Genomic DNA, 20,445 nt, shown 5'->3' with positions numbered 1-20,445 from the left:
CTATTTGGCTTTTAAAGCTCTTTATAACCTGTCTCCTTCCTGTCTTTCCGGGCATTTTACACTGTAATCCCCAGAGATGCCGGCTTACACACCATGACACTCCATTCCCCTTCTCCTTGGGACTGGCTGCCCCCAGGCCTGTGCTTCCTCTCAATCTCCAGCTCCTGGCTGCCCTGGCTTCCTGTGAGCCCCAGCTCACGGCTCACCTTGTGCAGGAGGCCTTTTCCAGCCCTGCAGGGCCCACAGTGTGAGTGCGTTACATCCCATCTGCACTGAATGGTGCTGGAATGTGTGATTCTTGGCATGTTGTCTGTGAGGTCCTTGAGGGCAGATGGACTGGACTTTGGTCCTTCATTGTATCTCCAGCACTTAACACCGTGCCTGACCTGTAGTAAGCACTCGATAAATGCTTGTTTACTGACTCACTCTAGGGTCTCAAGGCTGTCTTTGAATAGTCTTGGTTTGGTCCCATCCTTTTGAGCTGGAAAGGCTGTGACTGCCAGACACTCCAAGGTCATCCAGACTCATCTCTGGAGGACTGGATGTGGGGAGGAGGCTTTCCACCCTCATAGCTCCTGGAGTCTGGCTCCTGCAGCCAAGAAGGGAGCATCTGTGCCTGGCGAAATAAGGATCATAAGAATAGCTGCATTAACGCAGTGCCAACTCTACCAGGCTAAGTTTATGTGCTCCCCACGTTACAATTCTCATTTCCTTTGATCCTGCAAGGTGGGTGCTGTTATCATCCCTGTTTTATAGCTGAGAAAGCGCAGGGAAGTAGACGTTGAGTGACTTCCCCAGGATCACATAGTTAGGAGTCTGAAGCTAGATTTGAACTCAGGTCTTCCTGGCTCTGTTCACTGTGCAGAATCATAGCTTTCCAGAGGTAGAGATACCTACCCGCTGTTCCCAGCTGAGAGGGGGCTCAGGATTCGCGTACAGAGCCAGGCTGTCTGTCTGGGGCTTTTACCTCGTGCCCTGGCATCAAGTCAGAGGGTAGGAAGAGATCCTGGATCCACATCCAGCTGGCTGTCTAGCCTTCTGACGAATGAGATGCCATGTCTTCCAAGGGTCAGAGTGGTGTCAGAGGCTTGGTCAGGGCCACCCTATGGGGAAGTGTTGTGTGTGGGGGGGGGGTTGGGATAAGAGCCTCCCCCATTTCCTAATGCAGTGGTCTCCTCCACAGCACTGCTCGTCCTAATTTTGAAGCACTTGGTGATATGCATAAAGGCAGCATGGGCGTGACCGGGCTCTGTTGGCAGCCACTGACTCACTGAATGGCCTCTGGATGGCGTGTCTGACCCCTGTCTCAGCTTTCACATCATCCTCATGTACCCTCAGCCCGCCTCCTTGGAGGCTAGTGGGAGTCACTCAGGAGTGTCTTTGCCCAGCCTTGCTCTTGAACTTTTGGAACCCACACCTTCTCTTGTTACTGCCTGGGCTGCTGTCCCTAACCCTAGTTCCATCCTCCCTCCCAGTCAGGGAGTGGTAGCTCAGTGTCCCTGAAGAGGAGTTCTTTATCCGTTTCCTTCCCTCTCTATCACCTCATAGCTGTGCAGCCCTGAGCATGGCAGAGACTCTCGGAGACTTAGTTGCCTTATCCAAAAAGGAGAGACCACAATATGTCACATGTCCCAGGGCTGGAGGCCTGACCTAGAGCACTGAGGAGTAGTGGGTTGGCTACCAAGGAGTCCTCAACTGTAGTCCACATCCTCAAGTCAGGGGCCAAGGTGTGCAGCAGATTGTCCGGGGCCCAGTAGTTTTGGAGGTGGTAGGAAAGACCCCCCTCCCCCCCCGCCCCAGGGGCAGTGCAATTTCTTCTTCCTTGGAGCTGCTGGATTTCAGGCCTTTTAGCAAGAAATGTTGTTGGCAATATTGCTGTAACACAATCAGTCTCAGAAATCTTCTCTTCTTTTGAAATAAGATGTTATTGATGTCTGGTTTTTTTTTTTTTACATCATCATAATTTTCTTTAGTATTCTCCCCTTCCCCTTCCAGAGAGCTGTCTTATATATGAAGGGTTTGGTGTTTGTGGTATAAGTCATCCTGACTGAGTGATACATTGAAAAGGTCTGAGAATGCATGCAGAGTGTGACAGCTTGGTGAAGGGGCTGGGTGAGAGTGTCTGAAAATCTTGTGGGACACAGAGGGACCAGTGATGGACAAGATGGGTCAGAGGTGAGGGAAGGTTGGAGTCTAACTCTGCCTCAATCTTGGCTTTGTGAGGACAGTGGCCTTCCAACCCTCAGCTTCTCCATTGTCATCTCTCCAGTCCATGTGTCTGCCCTCACTAGGACTTTCACTACATCATGGAAAATCCAAGTTCGAGCACTTCTGGTTCCCGTGCTCCTGACTGGCTGTGATGCTGAACAAGGCTTTGAAGCTCTCAGGATCACAGCTTCCCCATCTGTGAAGTGGGGCTGATAGTGCCAAGCCTGTCTGAAGGCAGAGAGCAAGACCAGGTTCTCTTTGGAGGTTCCTCTGTTGCCTAAGATGGGTGATTCTTTTGCTTTAGGGAGCCCAGTCTGTGGAGTGGTCTAGAGTGTACAGCTCATTTTGAGAGACTCTCTGGGACCTCTTCTTTAAGTGGGTTGACCTTCACTGACTCATCAGTTCCACCAAAGCCTTGTACATCTGAGAAAGGAATTGGGGGTTGAGAAAGCTTGCTGCCCCTCTTCAGATGCAGGAATTTTCCAGAAGTAATCTTTCCTCATCTGTGCTGGGAAGGGAAAGCAAAGTCCAGAAGGGAAATCATTCCCCCGGCACTGAAACCGGCAGATTTGTTAGCAGCTTTTAGCCACTCTCTTCATTGTTGAAAGCTGGAAAAAACAGGTCAAAAACCAGGCCTTGGTTGAAGTTTATCCAAATGACTCATTAAGCTTTTGGGACCTCCTTTTAGTCAGTCACATCCCTAATAACATCTGCTTGTATGTTGGACAAAGCTGAACTTCTAAAATGTTGATCCAGAGAGAATTCCAATCCCAACTTAAAAATTCTAATTGGAAACTTTTTTGTTTGCTCGCCAAGCATTGAGATGCAGGGCTTGTCCCAAGGTGCCAGCCTGGCACAGATCAGATTCAGGTAGCCTTGACTGTGGCAGAGTTCATTTTGAGGGCTGCTGAGTTTCACTCAGGGAGCCCTGCTGATAGCTTGGGGGTGGGTGGGCTTCTTTCCCAGAGCCTGCCTCTGGCTTGGCAGGGCGGGGAGGGGAGGAACAGGGTTGTGGTGCTTTTTGTGTATTATTCCCAGCTCAGATGAGGCTGTTCCTCTGGGCCTGCCCTCAGCACTCTGCCTCTTCCCTCCATCCTCTTTCCCACTCCCCACCACATTTCTTTAGTTCTTTCCTCTGGGTTTTGTGTTGGGGAAGATTGGAACTGGCCTAATTGAATAGGATTCCAAGGAGCCCAGTGGCTGTGATCAATACAGGCTTTCTTCATGAAGAACAGCAGTGCCATAGCAACATGGGGAGAGAACGGCCTTTTTGGTGTCTGCAATAGCTTCATTCAGCCTACATGGTTTTCTTTTTAAAAAAATTGGGGGGGGGTGTCAATGATAGAAATTGTTGCCAAGGCGACATGAATAGGGGAGGAAAATACTTCTCCTCTCTTGTTCCATACAGATGAAAGAAAGGGAGGGGGGGGGGGGAGATGTGCAAACTGCTGGGAATCATGGGAGATTTCATTCTTGACTCCGGAGTTCTTTCTGCTGGGGCTGCCAGATGTTGCTGTGTTCTGAGGCTTGGAGGGCTCTGTGGCAGAGCTCTGAGTACTTCCCGAGACTTTTGAGAAGACTGACTACTCTTGGGACTTGTTGCGGAACTCTCCAGCCAGTTTCCCTCTAGAAGCAGCAGCAAATATGGAGAGGTCAGAAGTTTCTGACCGTCCCTTCTCGGGCCCTTTTCAAGAGCTGTAGCATCCCTATTCCTTTGGTGCATTGGAGTGGTGTGCTTGCGGCCATGGGGTGTGCGTACTCTGTACCGCAGGAGGATTCCAGCCTGGGAAGGTCAGTTCCACATCCCCCTATTCCTAACAGTCTTAGCTAAACCAGACGTGGAAGGATTGCTTAAATGTGCTGCTAAACTTCCTCCTTGATTGGAAGCAATTGTCCACAGGCTTGGAGAGCGTGCTGTGTTTAGGGAACCAAAGCCATGTCTGGGAGGTTTTCAGCCTTTGCTTTGAGCAACAGGCAGAGCGAGAGAGCTGACAGAACAAGAAGGCCAGACTGAGCTCTGTGCAGTGGCTTCCCCAGGCCCGCAGTCTGGCTCCAGAACACAGATGTGGGCATCAGCTAAGCCAGACTGGGGGATGGAGCGGCAGGAACAGAGCCCCAGGGCCTGGTTCGTTTCTTCTGTTCTTGGCAGGCCTCACTCCCAACCCCATCACTAGGAACCCCCTCCTCCCTTTGGAAAATTGTAACAGACTATTTCTCTTTTTCTCTGGCCTAAGAAAAGTTTTTCACACACCTGAGGGAAGGGACCCTACCTCAAATGGTCTTATCTGTATCTGGAACCAAATTCTTCCTTTGGTGGTTTCTATCTCCGTGTGACCTGGCATAAGAAAAATGTTAAGAGCTTATTTTGGAAGTCTATTGAAGGTTGTCCAGAACACTTAGAGACGTGAGGCCACATGGTCCAGTGGAGGACACTGCTTCTGATGCTGATCCTGCCTCAAATGGTTGCTACCTACATGACCTTGCGCAGATTGTTTGACCCCCTCTGCAAAATGAGGGGATGAGTCAGACGGCCTCTTGAGGTCTCCTCCAACTAGCAATCTGTGGTCTTTAAAAAAAAATTTTATTTTGAATCATGGAGTTAAAAATACATCTGAACTAGGAGGGACTTAAAATTGATCTCATCCAACCCCCTCGTTTCATAGATGAAGAAACCAGGGCTAGAGAGGTTCTATACTTTGCCCCTTGTCACACAGATAGTGGATGTCAGAACCAGGATTCGAATTCAGGTCTTCCCGATTCCAAGTCCAAGCACCATCTGTACCATTGGCACAGCAGAAATTCGAGCCCAGGTTTCCTGATTCTCATCCTCTAGTTCTTCCCTTCCATCCTGCTTCTCAGTTCCTTTTACTTGTATGTCCTCTCTTCATCAGCCAGACTGTATGACGCTTGTGGGCAAGACCCGTCTCTTATCCCTGGGTGTATGCATACAGTGCCCTGAAGGCCACAGATGCCCAGTCGGTGTTGGCAATGCCAGGGAAGCCAGAATGGATTTTGTTTGCTGTGGAATGGCAGCCTGTTGCAGTGGAGATAGCCTTGGCTTCAGAGTCCGATGACTTGGGTTCAAATTTTGCTTCTAAAGCTTACTGCTCATGTATAACCTTGAGTGAGTCAGCTTTCCTGAGCTTCATTTTCCTCATCTGTAAGATGAAGTTTGGCCAGCTACCCACCAAAGGCCTTCCCAGCCCTAGTTATAATCCAGTGGTCATGAACTTCCTGCTTTTCTTTATGCTTTGTCTTCCTGTATTAGAATGGGAGCTCCTGGAGAGCAGGGTGTGCCTGGTACCCAGAAAGCACTTATCTGTCCATGACTCTAAGAGATAGAGTCCTCTCTTGGAGATGAAGGCAATTGTTTTTGCCTCCTCTTGGGAGAAAGGACCAGCAAGTGTTAGAATTCATTTTCCCCCCCTGTAAGCTGCTTCCCTTTAAGGAAGAAGGTGTTGGCACCTTTAATTAGCCCCTTGCCCAGGGTACAGTAGACAGAATCCTGCATCCAGAGTCAGAGGACCCATTTTCACCTCCCACTTCTGGTACTGACCCTCCAGGTAACCCGGGCAAGTCCCTTGGCTTCCCTGCTCCTGAGTTTCCTCATCTGTAAAGTTAAGGGAACCAAGCTTAATGACCTCTGAGGACATTATCCTTCCAGAAGGCAGTAGCTGGAGTGGGGACAGTAGGGGACTCGGTTTCCCTTTTTCACTGCCCTTAAGCCCACTGGAGTCTTAGCCAACTGATGTAGGTGGAAATAGTAATCCCTAGGAAGTTCTCAGCTTTTTAACAGCAGGGCACTATTCTCTTCCTCATCCTATGGCTATCAGAAAAAAAAACAAGAAAAATGTATCCTCTGGAGGAATCTGTGTTATAAATATAAATATATATATATATAAGTAAATGAAGTGGGTACTTAGACAGTTGGATGTGGCTGCTTGGTGCAGTCCCAGAGAAAGACCTTTGAACCTTTGAGGCAGGATTGGCTGGATGGGAGTTGTGGTGACCAAAGTGCCTGCCTGTGTCTTATTCTAAACTTAGCGTGTCAACAAAAACATTCATGTAGACAAGCAAGAATAAAAAAGGATTGGGCAGGAAACCATAAACTTCTGTTATTAACATATAAAAGAAACAAACTCTGTGTGTGTGTGTGTCAGTGTATGTATGTGAGTGTCTGTGCGTGTGTCAGCGTGTGTGTGTAAGTGTCAGTGTGTGTGTCTGTGTGTCAGTGTGTGTGTGTGTCTGTGTGTGTGTACGTGTGTGTGTGTTATAGAAAACTTTGAACAAGATGAGAACAAGAACTTGTCTTATTCCTCTGTTCCCTCTGAATCTAGCAGCGAGAGGCTGTGGGCTCTCTCTAATGGCCGTGTACTGGCCTTGACCTCAGAAAGACCTGGGCCCTCAACATCTCCTGTCTGGGTGATGTTGGGCAGTTTTGGTGCTCTTGGGCCACTCACTCTAAGAGTGTGTCTCAGACAAGGTACCCATCTTTGATGGGGGGAAGCTGCTCACCAGCAGGCATGTGAAATCACAGGTTCATTCAGCTGAGACCATGGCGGTACAAACAATAGCATCATTATCTGTGTCTCAAATAGTATTAGATTGTAATAAAATGATGTCCTAGTTCATGGAGCGTCTGAGAGAGCAGAGATAGGAATCCCAGTAGACAGAGGCAGAGTGGCCAGGCTCTTATCTGTACTCAGGAGGGCAGTCACTGCAGGCAGGTCACCTTGGGCCCCAGAAGTAGTGATGTGCCAACCTTGGAGGCCCAGGTAAACAGAGCAGACCCCTGTGAGCTCAGCCCCCAAGATAGGCCTGGGCTGGGGCCACACAGAGCAGCCCTGCTGTTGTGGAAAAGGGCAGATGAACTGCCTGCCAGGGTCTCCCTGTGCCCAAGTTCAGGGAGGTCCAGTCACTAGGGTGAACTCCCTGAAGGAGTCTTTTCTTGGCTTCAAGCACATTCTCCACTTTCTTCAATGTTGTTTTGATCAGGCAGGGCCTTTGCTGTGTTCATTGTTTGGATGCCGCCTGGGAGATTGCCCTTGATGGCAGAATTGCATAAATTGGACCTTTAGGGGTGCAGGAAATTCCCTCCAGCTCTACTACCTTGAGATGAGCTAGTTGTTAAAAGCTGGGATGAGGGATGCCAAGGCAGGTGGCCATCTCCTATAACACACAGGGGCCACTTTTTCATCTTACTCTTCCTAAGTGTATCTATTTCTAATACTAAAGAATCCTGCCTTTATGGCATGTAGAAAGCTGATTTGGTGCTGAGTCAGGTTGTGTGTGCTACAGAAAAGCCTCTGGGGGGTTATAATACACAAGGGCTGCCGCTGTAGACCTTCCTTCAGTGTGCAGAAAGGAGATGAAACGAGGAAACGAGTGACTGAAAGCCCTGGCAAGAGGTCAGTGGTGCTGCCCACTGGGCCATGCTGACCACAGCAGCAGCATAGCTTCCCTAGTCTTCCCCTCTGTGGAAGCCAGAGGCGAATAGGAGGCTGGAGGGACTCGGTAGTGCTTCTGTGCCTCTCTACTCCAGGTTTAGCCTCAGGAAGACCAGGTATGACCCTGGGCAAGTCACTGAACCTCTCTCAGCTTCTGCTTCTGCATCTGTCAAGTGGGGCTGTGTACTTGATCCCAGTCAGGCTTTCTACTCCACCTCCCCTCTTGGGCCTGCCATATATGGCAGGTGTTTGAAAAGTCCTTGTGGACTTGAATTTAAAAAGGCCTTTTCAGTACAATGATATTAAGTAGGTGGTTTCCATTTATGCCAATACAAATGTTCCATATATATATCTAAGCTTCCAAAGGGCAGGCCTTTACTGAATTGAATTTAAAAGTAATTATTGAGATCCCAACACTACTGGCAGATGACTAGGGCCACCATTGTTTAGAACCTTGGTGCCTTGTAGGGGAGAAATAATAAGCCTGAGGTCATTTCAGTGCTGCAAAGTGGGAGCTAAGTGCCTGAACCAAGTTCTAGCCATAGGCATCAAAAAAAGGGATGGCTAGACATGGGACAATGTAAAGGATCAGTTCACAGGTTTGGGGTATCTGACCAGAGGAATGTAGAGGGGTAAGAAACAAGGAAGAATCAGAGCTGGCCTCCAAGCATCCAACCCTAGGTACCCAGGAAAATTGTACTTTTGACAAAAATGGTGACATCTGAAAGAACCCATTTTTTATGACATTGGCAGGATCCCAAGCTACTAGGGAAATGAGCCTGTAGGAAAAAAATAGAGAACAGCCCCAATTCCCCTGCCATCCCCTGGGATCTTTGCTAGTTGCAGCATGCCTCTGTTCCAGGGATCTGCAGTACTTGAGTCCCTGGAGTTTCAGCTGAGTAAAGCGCAGTGAGTCAGTGGTTCCTCACTGGGAAATGTCCCTCTCTTTTCCTCTCTGGGGCTTTTGTAGAGTTATTTAAATCTAAAGACCTTAAAACAGCACTGGTGGCTGCTAATCTACCTGAAGAATTGCAGGCATTTCACTCTGGAGACGTGGGTTCTATTTGGGCAGCTGTAATCATCCCCTCATGAATGAAGTGCGAGCTTCTGGACTGGTGCCCAAAGTCTTGTGGGGACCGTCCTACTTCCTCCAGTCTATAAGATTCATTTTAAAAACATGAGATTCAGACCCATCACTTTGCGAACTCTGTCCTCCTCTCTTCCTACCTCCTTCCCCAGTAGCCCCAATGGAGAATGTGGAATTGAAGAGTTTAAGGAAAGACAATGTTTCATTCCTTCTCTTTTGATTGAGAACAGTTTATTTAGGTCCCTAATTAATGTTCAGGCCTTTGTTTATGAAAGGCTGCTGCAGATTCACTTAGAGCACTCTGCTGGCATTCTGTTTTGTTTTTCCCCCTAACTTTGAGAATGGATTTGGGCTGAGATGTCTGCCATTCCCCCCTCCTTTACCTTATGGACAGCTACACGCACTTGTTGGCCAGGATTAGGGCTTCTGTCTGTGGCTGGAGACAGAGAGGAGCTTAACTGCCTCTTTCAGGGAGCAAATCTGTAGCCTCACCTTCTTGCTCACCTACCCATGACTTAAACCCGGACCAAAGATTATGAAGGTTGGCCCCTACCTGCTCTCAGATGTCTTTGCTGGTGTCTTCTCACATGCTCTCTTCTATAAAGAAATAAACATTTTTATTTTCTTAATCTGTTAATTAGATTATGAAATTAATTAGATCATTATTAAAGGAATTAGAAATTCCTTCTCATTTGGAAATTATGATGATCCAGCAAAGAATCACTAAGCAAATTAACAGTATAATTAAGATTAAAAAGGAAGTAGTTTGTCTATTACCGGGAAACATGGAAACACAGAAACTTGTGCAGGACTCGGCAACGTGGGTACCTGAGGACGAGAGGTATTCCCCCTGAGTGATGGTCACGAGATGGCGGTGTGGCCCCCCCAAGAACAAGCCCACGACTTTAGAAGTAGTGAGAGGAAGAGAGGGTTAATACAACATACAAAGCCTGGGCCTTACAAACATTGTATCAGCTGAGGCTCACTAGTATTATTAGGCCGATCAGGGGGCCACAGATTTAGCAAGGCATTTCATGTGCTAGTGGAGGAAATGAAGAAACAGACTAGTTTTATAGAGTTTCTCTAACTCCCAGAGTGATGATGGCTGTCATTCTGGAGCCATGGTCTGGCTGCTCTGCCTCAGGGCTCTATGCTTGGTCCCATGTGATTAAATAAGAATACTACACTTACAGATGGCAGCATTTTTCTTGTTGTTGTTGCTTTTTGGATGGGGGAAGGCAGGGCAGTTGGGGTTAAGTGACTTGCCTAAGGTCACACAGCTAGTTTTGTCTTAAGTGTCTAAGGCCGGATTTGAACTCAGGTCCTCCAGACTCCAGGAGCAGTGTTCTATTCACTGTGCCACCTAGCCACCCTGGCAGCATTTTTTAAAAAAAGCTTTTAATGAGTCAGAATGATGTGAGGAAACCAACATGGCAGATGCCGTTGACTGAAGAATCAGATTTTGGGTTCAGGATTGGAGCCCTTTAAACATTAGCTCATGCTAAAAGGACCCTGAGGACTGAGCCTGTAGCATTGGCTGTCAGCTTCCAATAAGCCATGTGTAGGCTTGCCCACCCCTCAAGGGGAAATGCTGTGCTTGTCAGACTTGTCAGGAGGGATCGTGTGGAAAGGAAGAGGACCGAGATGATGCCTCAAGAGTCTGACCTAGTAAGGGAACACCTGAAAGGACTTGGGCAGCTGCAGGAATCAGAGGAACTGATACCTGAAGAAGAGAGGGATTGGGGGAGATGTGGTGACTGCTCTCTGAGAGTGTCTGTTACAGAAGTGCTTGTCCAAGTGGCATGCTGAGGAAGAGCTTCCTTGCTAATAATTAAAGATGTTCAAGAGTGAAATAAGTGTCCTGGAGAGGCAGTGGGTCTCCCGTTCCCTCCTAGGTCTTTAACTAGAGTCTGTGAAGAGGCTGCAAAGAGGGCTCTGATCCAGAGTCATCAGACACCTAAGGCGTCTTTCCAGCCAGCTCCGTGTGCCAACCACTTGTGCTGTTTCAGCCTTCAGAATCTGACTCAATGATCAAGACTGCTAGCAAGGAAGCCCTTTGAATGAGCTGCTCCTTGTTCTGCCCCCGGGGCCAAGTACCGTATTTCCCTGATAATAAGATACTGTCTTATTAATTTTTTTGGAAAGAAAAACACCAGAGGGCTTATTTTCAGGGGAGGGCTTATGTTGTCCTGCCTCAGCTCTCCTCCGTGGCACTGCTCTCAATGGTGCCAGCAAGCAAATCACTGGGGAAGAACAGGATGACGCGCTCACTGCTGCAGCTCTGATTGGATGCAGCTTGGAGCGCGGCGTGCGTTTCACCCCGGGGGGGGAATGGTGCATACAGAGGGTACTGTAATGTAGCGTGTAGCGCAGGGGATCACCTTCACTACAGCAGCAATCTCAATAGGGCTTATTTTCGGGGGAGGGCTTATTTTAGAGGAATCTTACACAGTAAGGGGAGGGCTTATTTTCGGGGGAGGGCTTATTATCGGGGAAACACGGTAGAACAAGTCTATTTCATCCTCTTCCACATAACAGTCCTTCAGGTGCTTGAAGGCAGCCCTCAGGCCCCCACTGAATCGCCTCTTCTCCAGTCTAAGCGCTAGGGTTCCTTAAGTTGATCCTTGAATGGCTTGGTCTCAGGTCCTTCCACCATCCTGACCACCTATTGTGAGTACATAGGCCAGATGGTACTTGGTCACAGTGAGACTCTCATGTCCTTCATTCTGGATACTGTTTGAGAGTTCCTTGAGGAAACTGGGAGCTCCTTGAGGGCAGGGACTGTCCCCAGTGCACAGCACCTGGCACATAGTAGGGGCTTAATAAGTGTTTAGGGGCTCTCTTACTGAGTCCTGTGTCTCTTTCAATGACGACCAGTTGTAAAGGACAACGAATAAAAGCACCTATTAATTCATCCTATGCCTACTGATGACATTTGTCTTTTTCAGAGCCTCCACGGTCAAAGACAGAAGCTTTGTGGAGAAGATGAAGAAAACGGTGAGGCTTCTTTTGTTTGTTTCTTGATTTTGGATTTAAACCTTCTTGAGTATTTGACATTCGAGCAGACAGCAGAAGGGAGGGCTGAGTGTGGCGTCTGTGTCAGGGGCTGTCCTCAGCAGCCGAGGAGGGAGGAGGAGGATGAAGCCTGAGACACACTGACCTCCCCATGGCACACATTTGGATCTGTGCCTCCTCGGCAATAGCTTGTGTCTGTCGTCCATTGGCACTCAATCATGTATTGCTTTTTGACTTTCCCTGTGCTTTATTTATCCTTGTCTGAGTCTCCAAATAGATCGTAAAGTCACTTAGGTGAGGGATTTTGTCATCAGGGGAGGTTTTTTGATAATGTTCTTTGCTCACATACTTGATTGCTTTTGTAGGGCATGGTTCTTTCATACAAGAGAAGTTCATTTCAGTGGCAATTTAGGGGAGAACATGAGGGGAAAAGGGAAAGAGGAAATGTCCCAGAACATGCAGCCTGAACTGTTCTCCATTAGTCTTGGCTTAATCAACAGTCAAGGACCGTCCCTTCTGCTTTCTGTCTAACGTGTGTTCATGTGCCTTCCCAAAGGGCAGGAACATCGTTGTGTTTTACGGCTCCCAGACGGGCACCGCTGAAGAATTTGCTAACCGTTTGGCCAAAGACGCGCACCGTTATGGAATGAGGGGCATGGCTGCTGACCCTGAGGAGTACGACTTGGTGAGCTGTGTTTCTGCCTGCTCCCAGAGGCATCTTTAATGCATCACACGATTCCTGGGAACATAAATAGAAGGGCTTTGCATGCTAAGGGCTGAGTGAGACAACCTCTCTCAGTCATGAGAACACGAAGGACAAATCCCTGTAGTGCTAGCAAGACTCAAGATAGAGTGTTTTTCCCTTCTTGTGCTCAAGGGACCAGAGTTGCATTGTTAGGCCAGAAGGAGCACCCTATCACCCTTCAGTGCCTGGCTTTTGACATTCTTCATGCTGCAAGAGCTCACAAAGTGGTCAGGATGGCACTTTGCCCGATGACTGCAACAGAGGAGTCCAAGGAGAGTCACTGACTCTCTGTGGAGGTTTCCAGTAAGGCTGAGGCAGGAATGTCAAGATGTCCCTCTCCCAGTCCATGGGGATGCTGAAAGTAGCTTCCCTGAATGCTCTGACTTGAGAGTGGGAGGAAGGCTGCTAAGAAGGTAAAACCTGAGTCTCTATGGGAGGAAATAGACGACATGGTTGTGCTTTGAGATCCAGGAGGCCCCCAACCTGCCTGAGGGTCAGGATCTGAACCCAGGTCCCTCAACTCTGAATCCCACAGAGGCACTTGACCCTTGGCCCTGCAGGCCCTGGAGAGGGAAGCTGCCCACAAGGGATCTGCCAGGGTCAGCTTTTATTTTCATTTTGTTTTATTTTGAACTTAACAAATAGCAAATCAAATTTCCATAGACACTGTGGAACAGAAGAAGATTGTTCAGGAACCTGAGTCTCTTTTATGTAGAGTTTGTTTTTCTTGAAGTATATGATCAATTCAATCTGTAAATTTCAGAATTGTCCTCTTACAACTGTGATTCCTTCTGTTCTCTTTTTTTTGGGGGAGAGGGAGAAAGGAAGGCCCTCATTGTGGCCTTTGTAACAAATATGCATGGCCAACCAAAACAAATTCCCACATTGGCCATGCCCAAAAATATATTTGTTATTCTGTATCTTGAGTTCGTATCCTTTTTGGCCGGAGATTGGAAACATTTTTCATCAGTATTCTGAAATCATGATTGGTGATTGATAAGAGTTCTGAAATCTTTCTTTCTTTTTAATATTTTTTTCAACTATATGTAAAAACTTTTAACATTCATTTTTAAAAATTTTGAGTTCCAAATTTCTCTCTCCCTCTACCCTCCCAGCTCATTGAGAAGGCAAGCAATTTGATATTGGTTATTCATGTGCCATTGGGCAAAATATATTTTCATATTACTCATATTGTGAAAGAAAACACAGGCCAAAAAAAAAAAGTTTGCTTCAGGCAGCATTCAGACTCTACTTCTGAAATCTTTCAAAGCTTTTGTCTTGAGCTTACTATTAATTGTATAAATTGTTTTCCTGGTTCTGCTCCCCTCACTCTGCATCAGTGCATACAAGTCTTCCCAGGTTTCTCTGAAACCATCCCTTTCATCACTTCTTATGGCACAATAGTATTCCATCACAATCATTTGCTGTAACTTATTCAGATTTCTGTAGTGCTAGACCAGGGTGTATGTGGGATTCTATGGACTCTTTGCTGCCAGGTGAATCTTCCAGACACACACTCCTGATCATGTGCCTTCCCCTGCCCAGAAACCTGAAGAGGTTCCTACCTGTTCCCAAGGGCAAGTCTAGCTTCCTTAGCCTAATCCTCCTTTTAGCCTTTAACCCATTCTTCTGGCCCTATGTGCCCTGACTACCCAGTACATATACTCTGTCCTAGCAGACTAATTTCCGTACTTCTCAGCTCAATTTGAATTTGAAGGCAGAGGCTCTCTCTTTTTAAAAAGTTAAATGTATTTGTCTATTTCTAGCTTTTTTTTTTTTTAAGCAATCGGGGTTAAGTAACTTGCTCAAGGTTACACGGCCAGTTATTTCTGGGTGTGGTGCTGAGTATCTGAGCCCGGATTTGATCCAGGTCATCCCAACACTGGAGCCGGTGCTCTTACTCGCTGAGCCACCTGGCCACCCCTATTTCTAGTTTTTAAACATTTACTTTTATAAGATTTTGAGTTCTAAATTTTTTCTCCCTTCCCTCCCCAAAACTGCATGCAATCTGATATAGGCTGTATATGTACAATGACATTAAACTTATTTCCACATTAGTCATGTTGTAAAAGAAGAATCAGAACAAAAGGGAAAGCCATGAGAAAGAAAAAACAAAGAAGAAAGTAGTCTGCTTCAATCTGCATTCAGACTCCATCCTTCTTTCTCTGGATATGGATAGTATATTTTATTGTGAATCTTTTGGAGTTGTCTTAGATCATTGCTGAGAAGAGCTAAGTCTATCAGAATTGGTCATCACACAGTGTTGCTGTTACTGTGTACAATGTTCTCGTTCTGCTCACTTTACTCGGCATCAGTTCATATCAGTCTTTCTAGGTTTTTCTGAAATCTTCAAGGAAGAGGCTCTCTTAAGGGATTTTGGGTTCCCAGTTTAGGGCTAGACACACAGTAGGTACTGAATAAATACTTGAATCAATGAAAGGTTCCCTTTAACTACCAGTCCCAATGGTTAACCCAACTGAGATAATAGGTATCAGCAATGTCTCTTCCTTACCAAAAGAGGGTTGCTCCTGTATTCTTTCTCTTTGAGAACATATTTTCATTTTCTCAACAGCCACAGCTCTTGGCAATGGAGTAAGATGACCTTGTCTCTATTAAATTTAAAATCATTAGATTTGGGTCATAATTCTAACCTGTGGAGATCTTTTAAAATCTTTGTTCTGTCAACCAGTGTCTTATTTTGTGGTACCAGTTTTATATTATCCATGCATTTAATGAATGTGTGCCTTTTGTGCTCCTGTGTAAAGTATTGACCCCTTCTCCTTCCTGCTCATTGTTGTTCTCCTGGGGAGATTTCCTTTGAGGTTGACATTGATGGCCATTCTTTGGATACCCCTGTTTAATTGGTTCACAGTCCATGTAACTGTTCAGAACCTAGCTCTTTATCCTGTCAGTAGGGATGACATGAACAACTTTGTTGAATCTAAACTTTATCAAACTTTTCTGAAATTAAATGAAATGCAGAATTTTTCTGATGTGTAGTCTAGTAATCCTTTCTAAAAAGGAAATGAGGTTGGTCTGGTATGACTTGTTCTTCTGGGAGCCATGCTGACTTATAGTGATCACCACTCTCCTTTCCAGATGCTCACTAATCATATCTTTGAGCAGTCCTGAGATTTTGCTAGGAATTCATTCAAGGTTCACTGGCATAGAGCTTTAAGGATGTGCTTCCTTCTCTATGCAAACTGGCACGGCGGGCACTCCTTTCTCTTCCTTGGGTCACTCTCTTATTCTTCGTGGTTCCTGAGAGGTTGCTGGTAGCAAGGCAGCTCCTGTCTTTCTTTTGCACTCTCAGGCCTGGTGACTCAGATTCGTTGAGGGCATCTTTTATTTTGCCAACTGTGTAGTCACCTGACCATTTTGATTTTAAACTTCCTGTTCTGAAGATTGTTCTCCTTACTAGAAAAAAACAGAAACCAAATAAATGTTGCTAGTACCAGCTTTCCTCTCTCCATTATTTCTTGTCCCAAACATTTAAAATAGCTTTGTGCGTTTCCCTTATTTCTCTCTTGCCTGTTTTTCTCTTACTCAACACATGGTTCACAAAGGCCCTTTTTTGTTCTTAGCACTTTTTTCCAAATCTCAGCCCTGTCCAATTCTTCATGGCCCTGTGGGCCATAGTGCACCACTGCTGTCCATTCCTTCTCTAGGGATTAAGGCAGCCAAAAGTTATGTGACTTGCTCAGGGTCACACGGCTAGTAGGTGTCTGAGGCTGATTTGCTGAGCTACCCAGCTGGTCCACTGTATAAAAACACTTTTTCACAGCTCTTTTTGTAGTGGCAGAGAGTTGTGAACTGAAGGGATGCCTATCCATTAATTGGAGAACAAGTTGTGGTAGATGATTGTGATAGAATACCACAGTGCTATAAAAAAATGTTGAAGGGGGATAGTTTCAGAAAAACCTGGGAAGATTTATATGATAAGGAGTGAAGTGAGCAGAACCAAGAGAATAGTCTACATAGAAACAGCAATATTATAATGATGACCACCTGTGAAAGAAGTTCTTGGTAACTGATCAACACAGTGATCCATGATAATTCCAAAGGACCCTTGATGAAGAATTCTGCCCACTGGGGCAGCTAGGTGGCGCAGTGAATAGAGCACCAGCCCTGGAGTCAGGAGGACCTGAGTTCAAATCCGATATCAGACACTTAATACTTATTAGCCATGTGACCTTGGGCAAGTCGCTTAACCCCAATTGCCCTGCCCTCCAAAAAGAAAAAAAAAAAGAAAAATGCTGCCCACCTCCAGAGAGAGAGCTGAGGGCTTCTGAGTGCAAATAGAAGTAGAATTTTTTCTTTATTTATTTTTCTCACTTTTTTTTTTTTGGCAACATGGCTAATGTGGAAATGTTTTGCATGACTACATGTGTATAATGGGGATTGTATTTTTTGCCTTCTCAAGGGAGGGGAAGGAGATAGGGAGAGAGAGAATATGGAACCAAAAAGAAACATTTTAAATTAAAATTTTAAATGAAAGTTGGGATGCTGTCCTTGTAGCCAAATCAGATTTTTGGCACCTTCTCCTTTCTTCCTTAAAAAAATTAATTTGCTGCTTAATCAATAGGATTTCATTCATCAAAGCTTCCCATGGCTGTTGAGATGCTTTGGATGGTTTTTCAAAATTTCAGATTATGGGACAACATTTTTGAAAACTATGAAATTCACTTTCCTAAAGTCTAGGATTCTCTTGACTGTGCCCAGTGCATCCTTCTAAAGTGTCCTGAGCTCTAAAGAGATAGGCACTATAGTTCCAAATGACACTTCTGCTTCCTAAGCCTTCTGAAAGATGAAATTATCTTAGCCAGGCAGGGCTATGTAGAAGAACTGGGCCTGTTCCTTCACCAGTGCAGATTGGCATTTTCTCTGAACTATACACTCCTGGGAAGCTGCCCAGGGACTTGCCCAGGGTCACACAATCAGGATGGGTCCAAGGCAGGGTTGCACCCTGGGTCTTCATGACTCTGAGGCTGGCTTTCTGCCCACTCCAGCAGCTGCTTCTCATTAGCAAGGTGAGGCAGAAAGTTTTTTAGGTGCTTTGCTTTTAGCAAAGAGAGACTTTGGAGGGAAAAGCATGCTATGTCCCTTAAAGGGCTCATTATTCTGAGTTTATAGGCTGCAGTTTCTAGGCAGCTGCCACCGAGGTCACACCTGCCACGTGCCTCTGGCCAGTTTTGTCTTTCTCCCTAGCTTCGATGCTCTGTGGGCCACCTGGTCTCTTTCTGGTGGTCTTCCCCTCAAGTTTTCTGCTGTTCTTGCTTCCTGTCCGCTGTAGATTTCCATGGCAGAGGGCCTCTCTCTGATCTGTAGAGCCTGCCCCCTTTTCCCAGCAGGCTCGGGTGTCCCCACCTGCAAGGGCATGGCAGTGTTTCTGCCTCTCCAGGTCACTGAAGTGGGTGCCAGTGTTCGAGTCATTTTTCTGTGGACATTTGAAGTCACATGGGGCATTTCTACCTCTTTCATCATTGCTAAGCCCCTCGCTCCGGTGGCTGGTGGGTCATTGTACCTGCCTAGTTTTCTCCTCTCCCTCCATTTTGAATTCCAAGTTTAGATTAGCATATCTCTGGACAAGTGTATTCTCTGATCTTGTTCTGGATACTCTGCCCTGTTAAGAATCCCTGATCTTAGAACCTTGTTTTAAATATTCTCAGTACTATTCAGGTTGTATCTTTGTAAGTCAGCCTTGCCCTCCCACCTCTCCCTCTCATTCATTCCCTCTCCCTGTCTCTCTCTCCTTCTCCAAAAGCTGCCCCATGTAGACCCAGGTCTGCTGAACCCAGGCAGATTACCTGGATTCAAAATGGATTTTCTTGTATGAACCAAAAACTGGTTATAGGAGGAGTTCCAGGAGGGTCTTGAGCATCACTGGAATAAGTGTCTGGCCTTCTGAGGTGACTACTTTGAAGGACATAATTCATTCGAATGTAAAAATTTTGGTATGGATTACCCAACTCTTTCAATTCTCAGTCACTAGGTGTTGTCTGGGCAAATGCTGCACTTTCCTAGGCACACAGAGCTCCTACCTGACACTTGGCCATTGCATCATTGACCCTGACTCTCCTTCCTCTTTCCTCAGGCGGATTTGAGCAGCCTTCCAGAAATAGATAATGCCCTGGCGGTGTTCTGCATGGCCACTTACGGGGAGGGGGACCCCACAGACAATGCCCAGGACTTCTATGACTGGTTACAGGAGACAGATGTTGATCTCTCTGGTGTCAAATTTGCGGTGAGTTGTCCCCCCTTTCATTCTCACTATTCCCTGAGTGCCTGTAGGCTGGACTCGAGGCACTCTGGGGCCCTTGGCTATATGTGTCACCCCCCAAGCTGCGGAGCCCTGCTGTCCCACCTTGGCTGACCTGGGATGCCAGAGTCCAGCACTGTTTGGAAAACAGTGGTTCAGCGTTCCCTTGTCATCACTGCAGTCATTGATGTTGCTGTTGGCAGAAGGGACTCTGAGCTCCCCCCGATGCCTAGGCCAGCGCCTGGAAGGGAGATGAGTGGCACCTTGTCTGCATCTTCCTCAGGTGATCCCCCACCATGTGTGAGAGGTGCACCGGAGAGGGCTGTGAGGGAGGAGGAGGCAGCCAACAGGCAGCTTGTTTATATGCAAGGTCTTGATCTTGGGGAGCACCTGGAACAGCCTCTCATAGAAACCCATCCTGCAACGCCCATGGGGGGCACAAGTCAAAGCTGTGCAGAGATTTCAATCTGCCTGGTACAAGCATCCAGGGTTAGGAACCTCAGGGGGAGTCCTGCGGGCTCACAGACTCTAGACCTGAGGGAAGAGGGTTTCCCTGGGTCAAGGACCACTGCTGGGGGGCCCTGTTTGGAGCCACAAGGAAACAGACACTTCCCTCACAATGGGAACAGCTGAGGAGCAGAGGGGGCCGTCCAGACAGATCATGAACTGCCTTTTCTTTGAGGGGCATTTAGGAAGCAAAGGGGTGTCAGGGCCTGCCTTTAACCTTTGACTGCTGGCCATCTTGGGTGGGACCAAAAGTGATCTCCGTGATGATTCGTTTCCTTCTCCATAAATTTCACCTCCGGCATGAAAGCCTTGTCTGATCATTTCGTATATGTCACATAGCAGCCAAGAGTCTTGTCATGGAGGTTCAGATTGGAAAGCTGTCCCATCGCTCTCACAGCCGAACTCTGCTGACGCCCGTCCTTACTCCCTGCCACCCCCCCTCCCCGGTACAGAATTCGGGAGGCCCCAGGATGAAGCCTTTTTGTTCTTTTTTCTCTCTGCAGGTGTTTGCTCTTGGGAATAAGACGTATGAACACTTCAATGCGATGGGGAAATATGTGGACAGCAGGCTGGAGCAGCTGGGCGCCCAGCGGATATTTGAGCTGGGCTTGGGGGATGACGATGGGAAGTGAGTAAGCCCAGAGCCAGCCTGGGGAGGCCTGTGACCAGGGCTGGCAGAGCTTGGAGCCCCTGTGAGGAGTGGTGAGGAGCACAGGGGGCGCCGGCTCCATCCAATCTCTTCCCAGGCCCCTTGTGTGCATCAGGGTGATTGCCCCTGTGCCTGTGCTGAAGCCTCACTGGCATTTGCTGCCCCTCCAGCTTTTACGGGCAGCCCTTTCTTACTTTCCCTTTGTCTTGGCCACCTGAGAGCCAGGGGCTCCGAAGGGGCACATGCGTTCAGTTAGAGGCCTGGCTGTGGCCACTGGCTGGCCTCGTTCCTAGACATTACAGCTTGGCACCCCACGACCTAGGAAGTAACCCCCTGTAGCAGCAAGCACCCCAAGTGCGTCCTCAGGGTTTGCTGCCCATACAGGTTCTTGGATCTGCTTTGATAAAGGAAAGCAACTCAAAATGGGTTAACAAGCTTACTTTAATCAGTCAGACATATATCGTTTACCTTGTTCAGGGGAAAAAGGTCAGCACCCTGAACCTCAAAGTATACAGGCATAATTATCAA

The 20,445-nt window shown here is 47.1% G+C and overlaps 1 protein-coding gene across 3 annotated transcripts in view; it reads left to right on the top strand.

Annotated features, from left to right (window-relative positions):
- The window catches only part of POR (cytochrome p450 oxidoreductase), a 203,683-nt gene that overhangs the window by 171,887 nt on the left and 11,351 nt on the right, over positions 1 to 20,445 (top strand). For all 3 annotated transcript variants that reach the window (XM_069089463.1, XM_069089464.1, XM_069089465.1), the window contains 4 exons: positions 11,691 to 11,739; positions 12,314 to 12,442; positions 18,597 to 18,746; positions 19,772 to 19,896. In XM_069089463.1, the coding sequence (XP_068945564.1) occupies positions 11,691 to 11,739; positions 12,314 to 12,442; positions 18,597 to 18,746; positions 19,772 to 19,896 (453 nt within the window). The remainder of the gene's footprint in view (positions 1 to 11,690; positions 11,740 to 12,313; positions 12,443 to 18,596; positions 18,747 to 19,771; positions 19,897 to 20,445) is intronic.

The sequence above is a fragment of the Petaurus breviceps genome, unplaced genomic scaffold, assembly GCF_028583685.1.
Source record: "Petaurus breviceps papuanus isolate PSGF00001 unplaced genomic scaffold, PetGlider_PUasm1.0 186, whole genome shotgun sequence".
Classification (NCBI taxonomy): Eukaryota; Metazoa; Chordata; class Mammalia; order Diprotodontia; family Petauridae; genus Petaurus; species Petaurus breviceps.
This window is presented reverse-complemented; position numbering and strand designations above follow the sequence as displayed.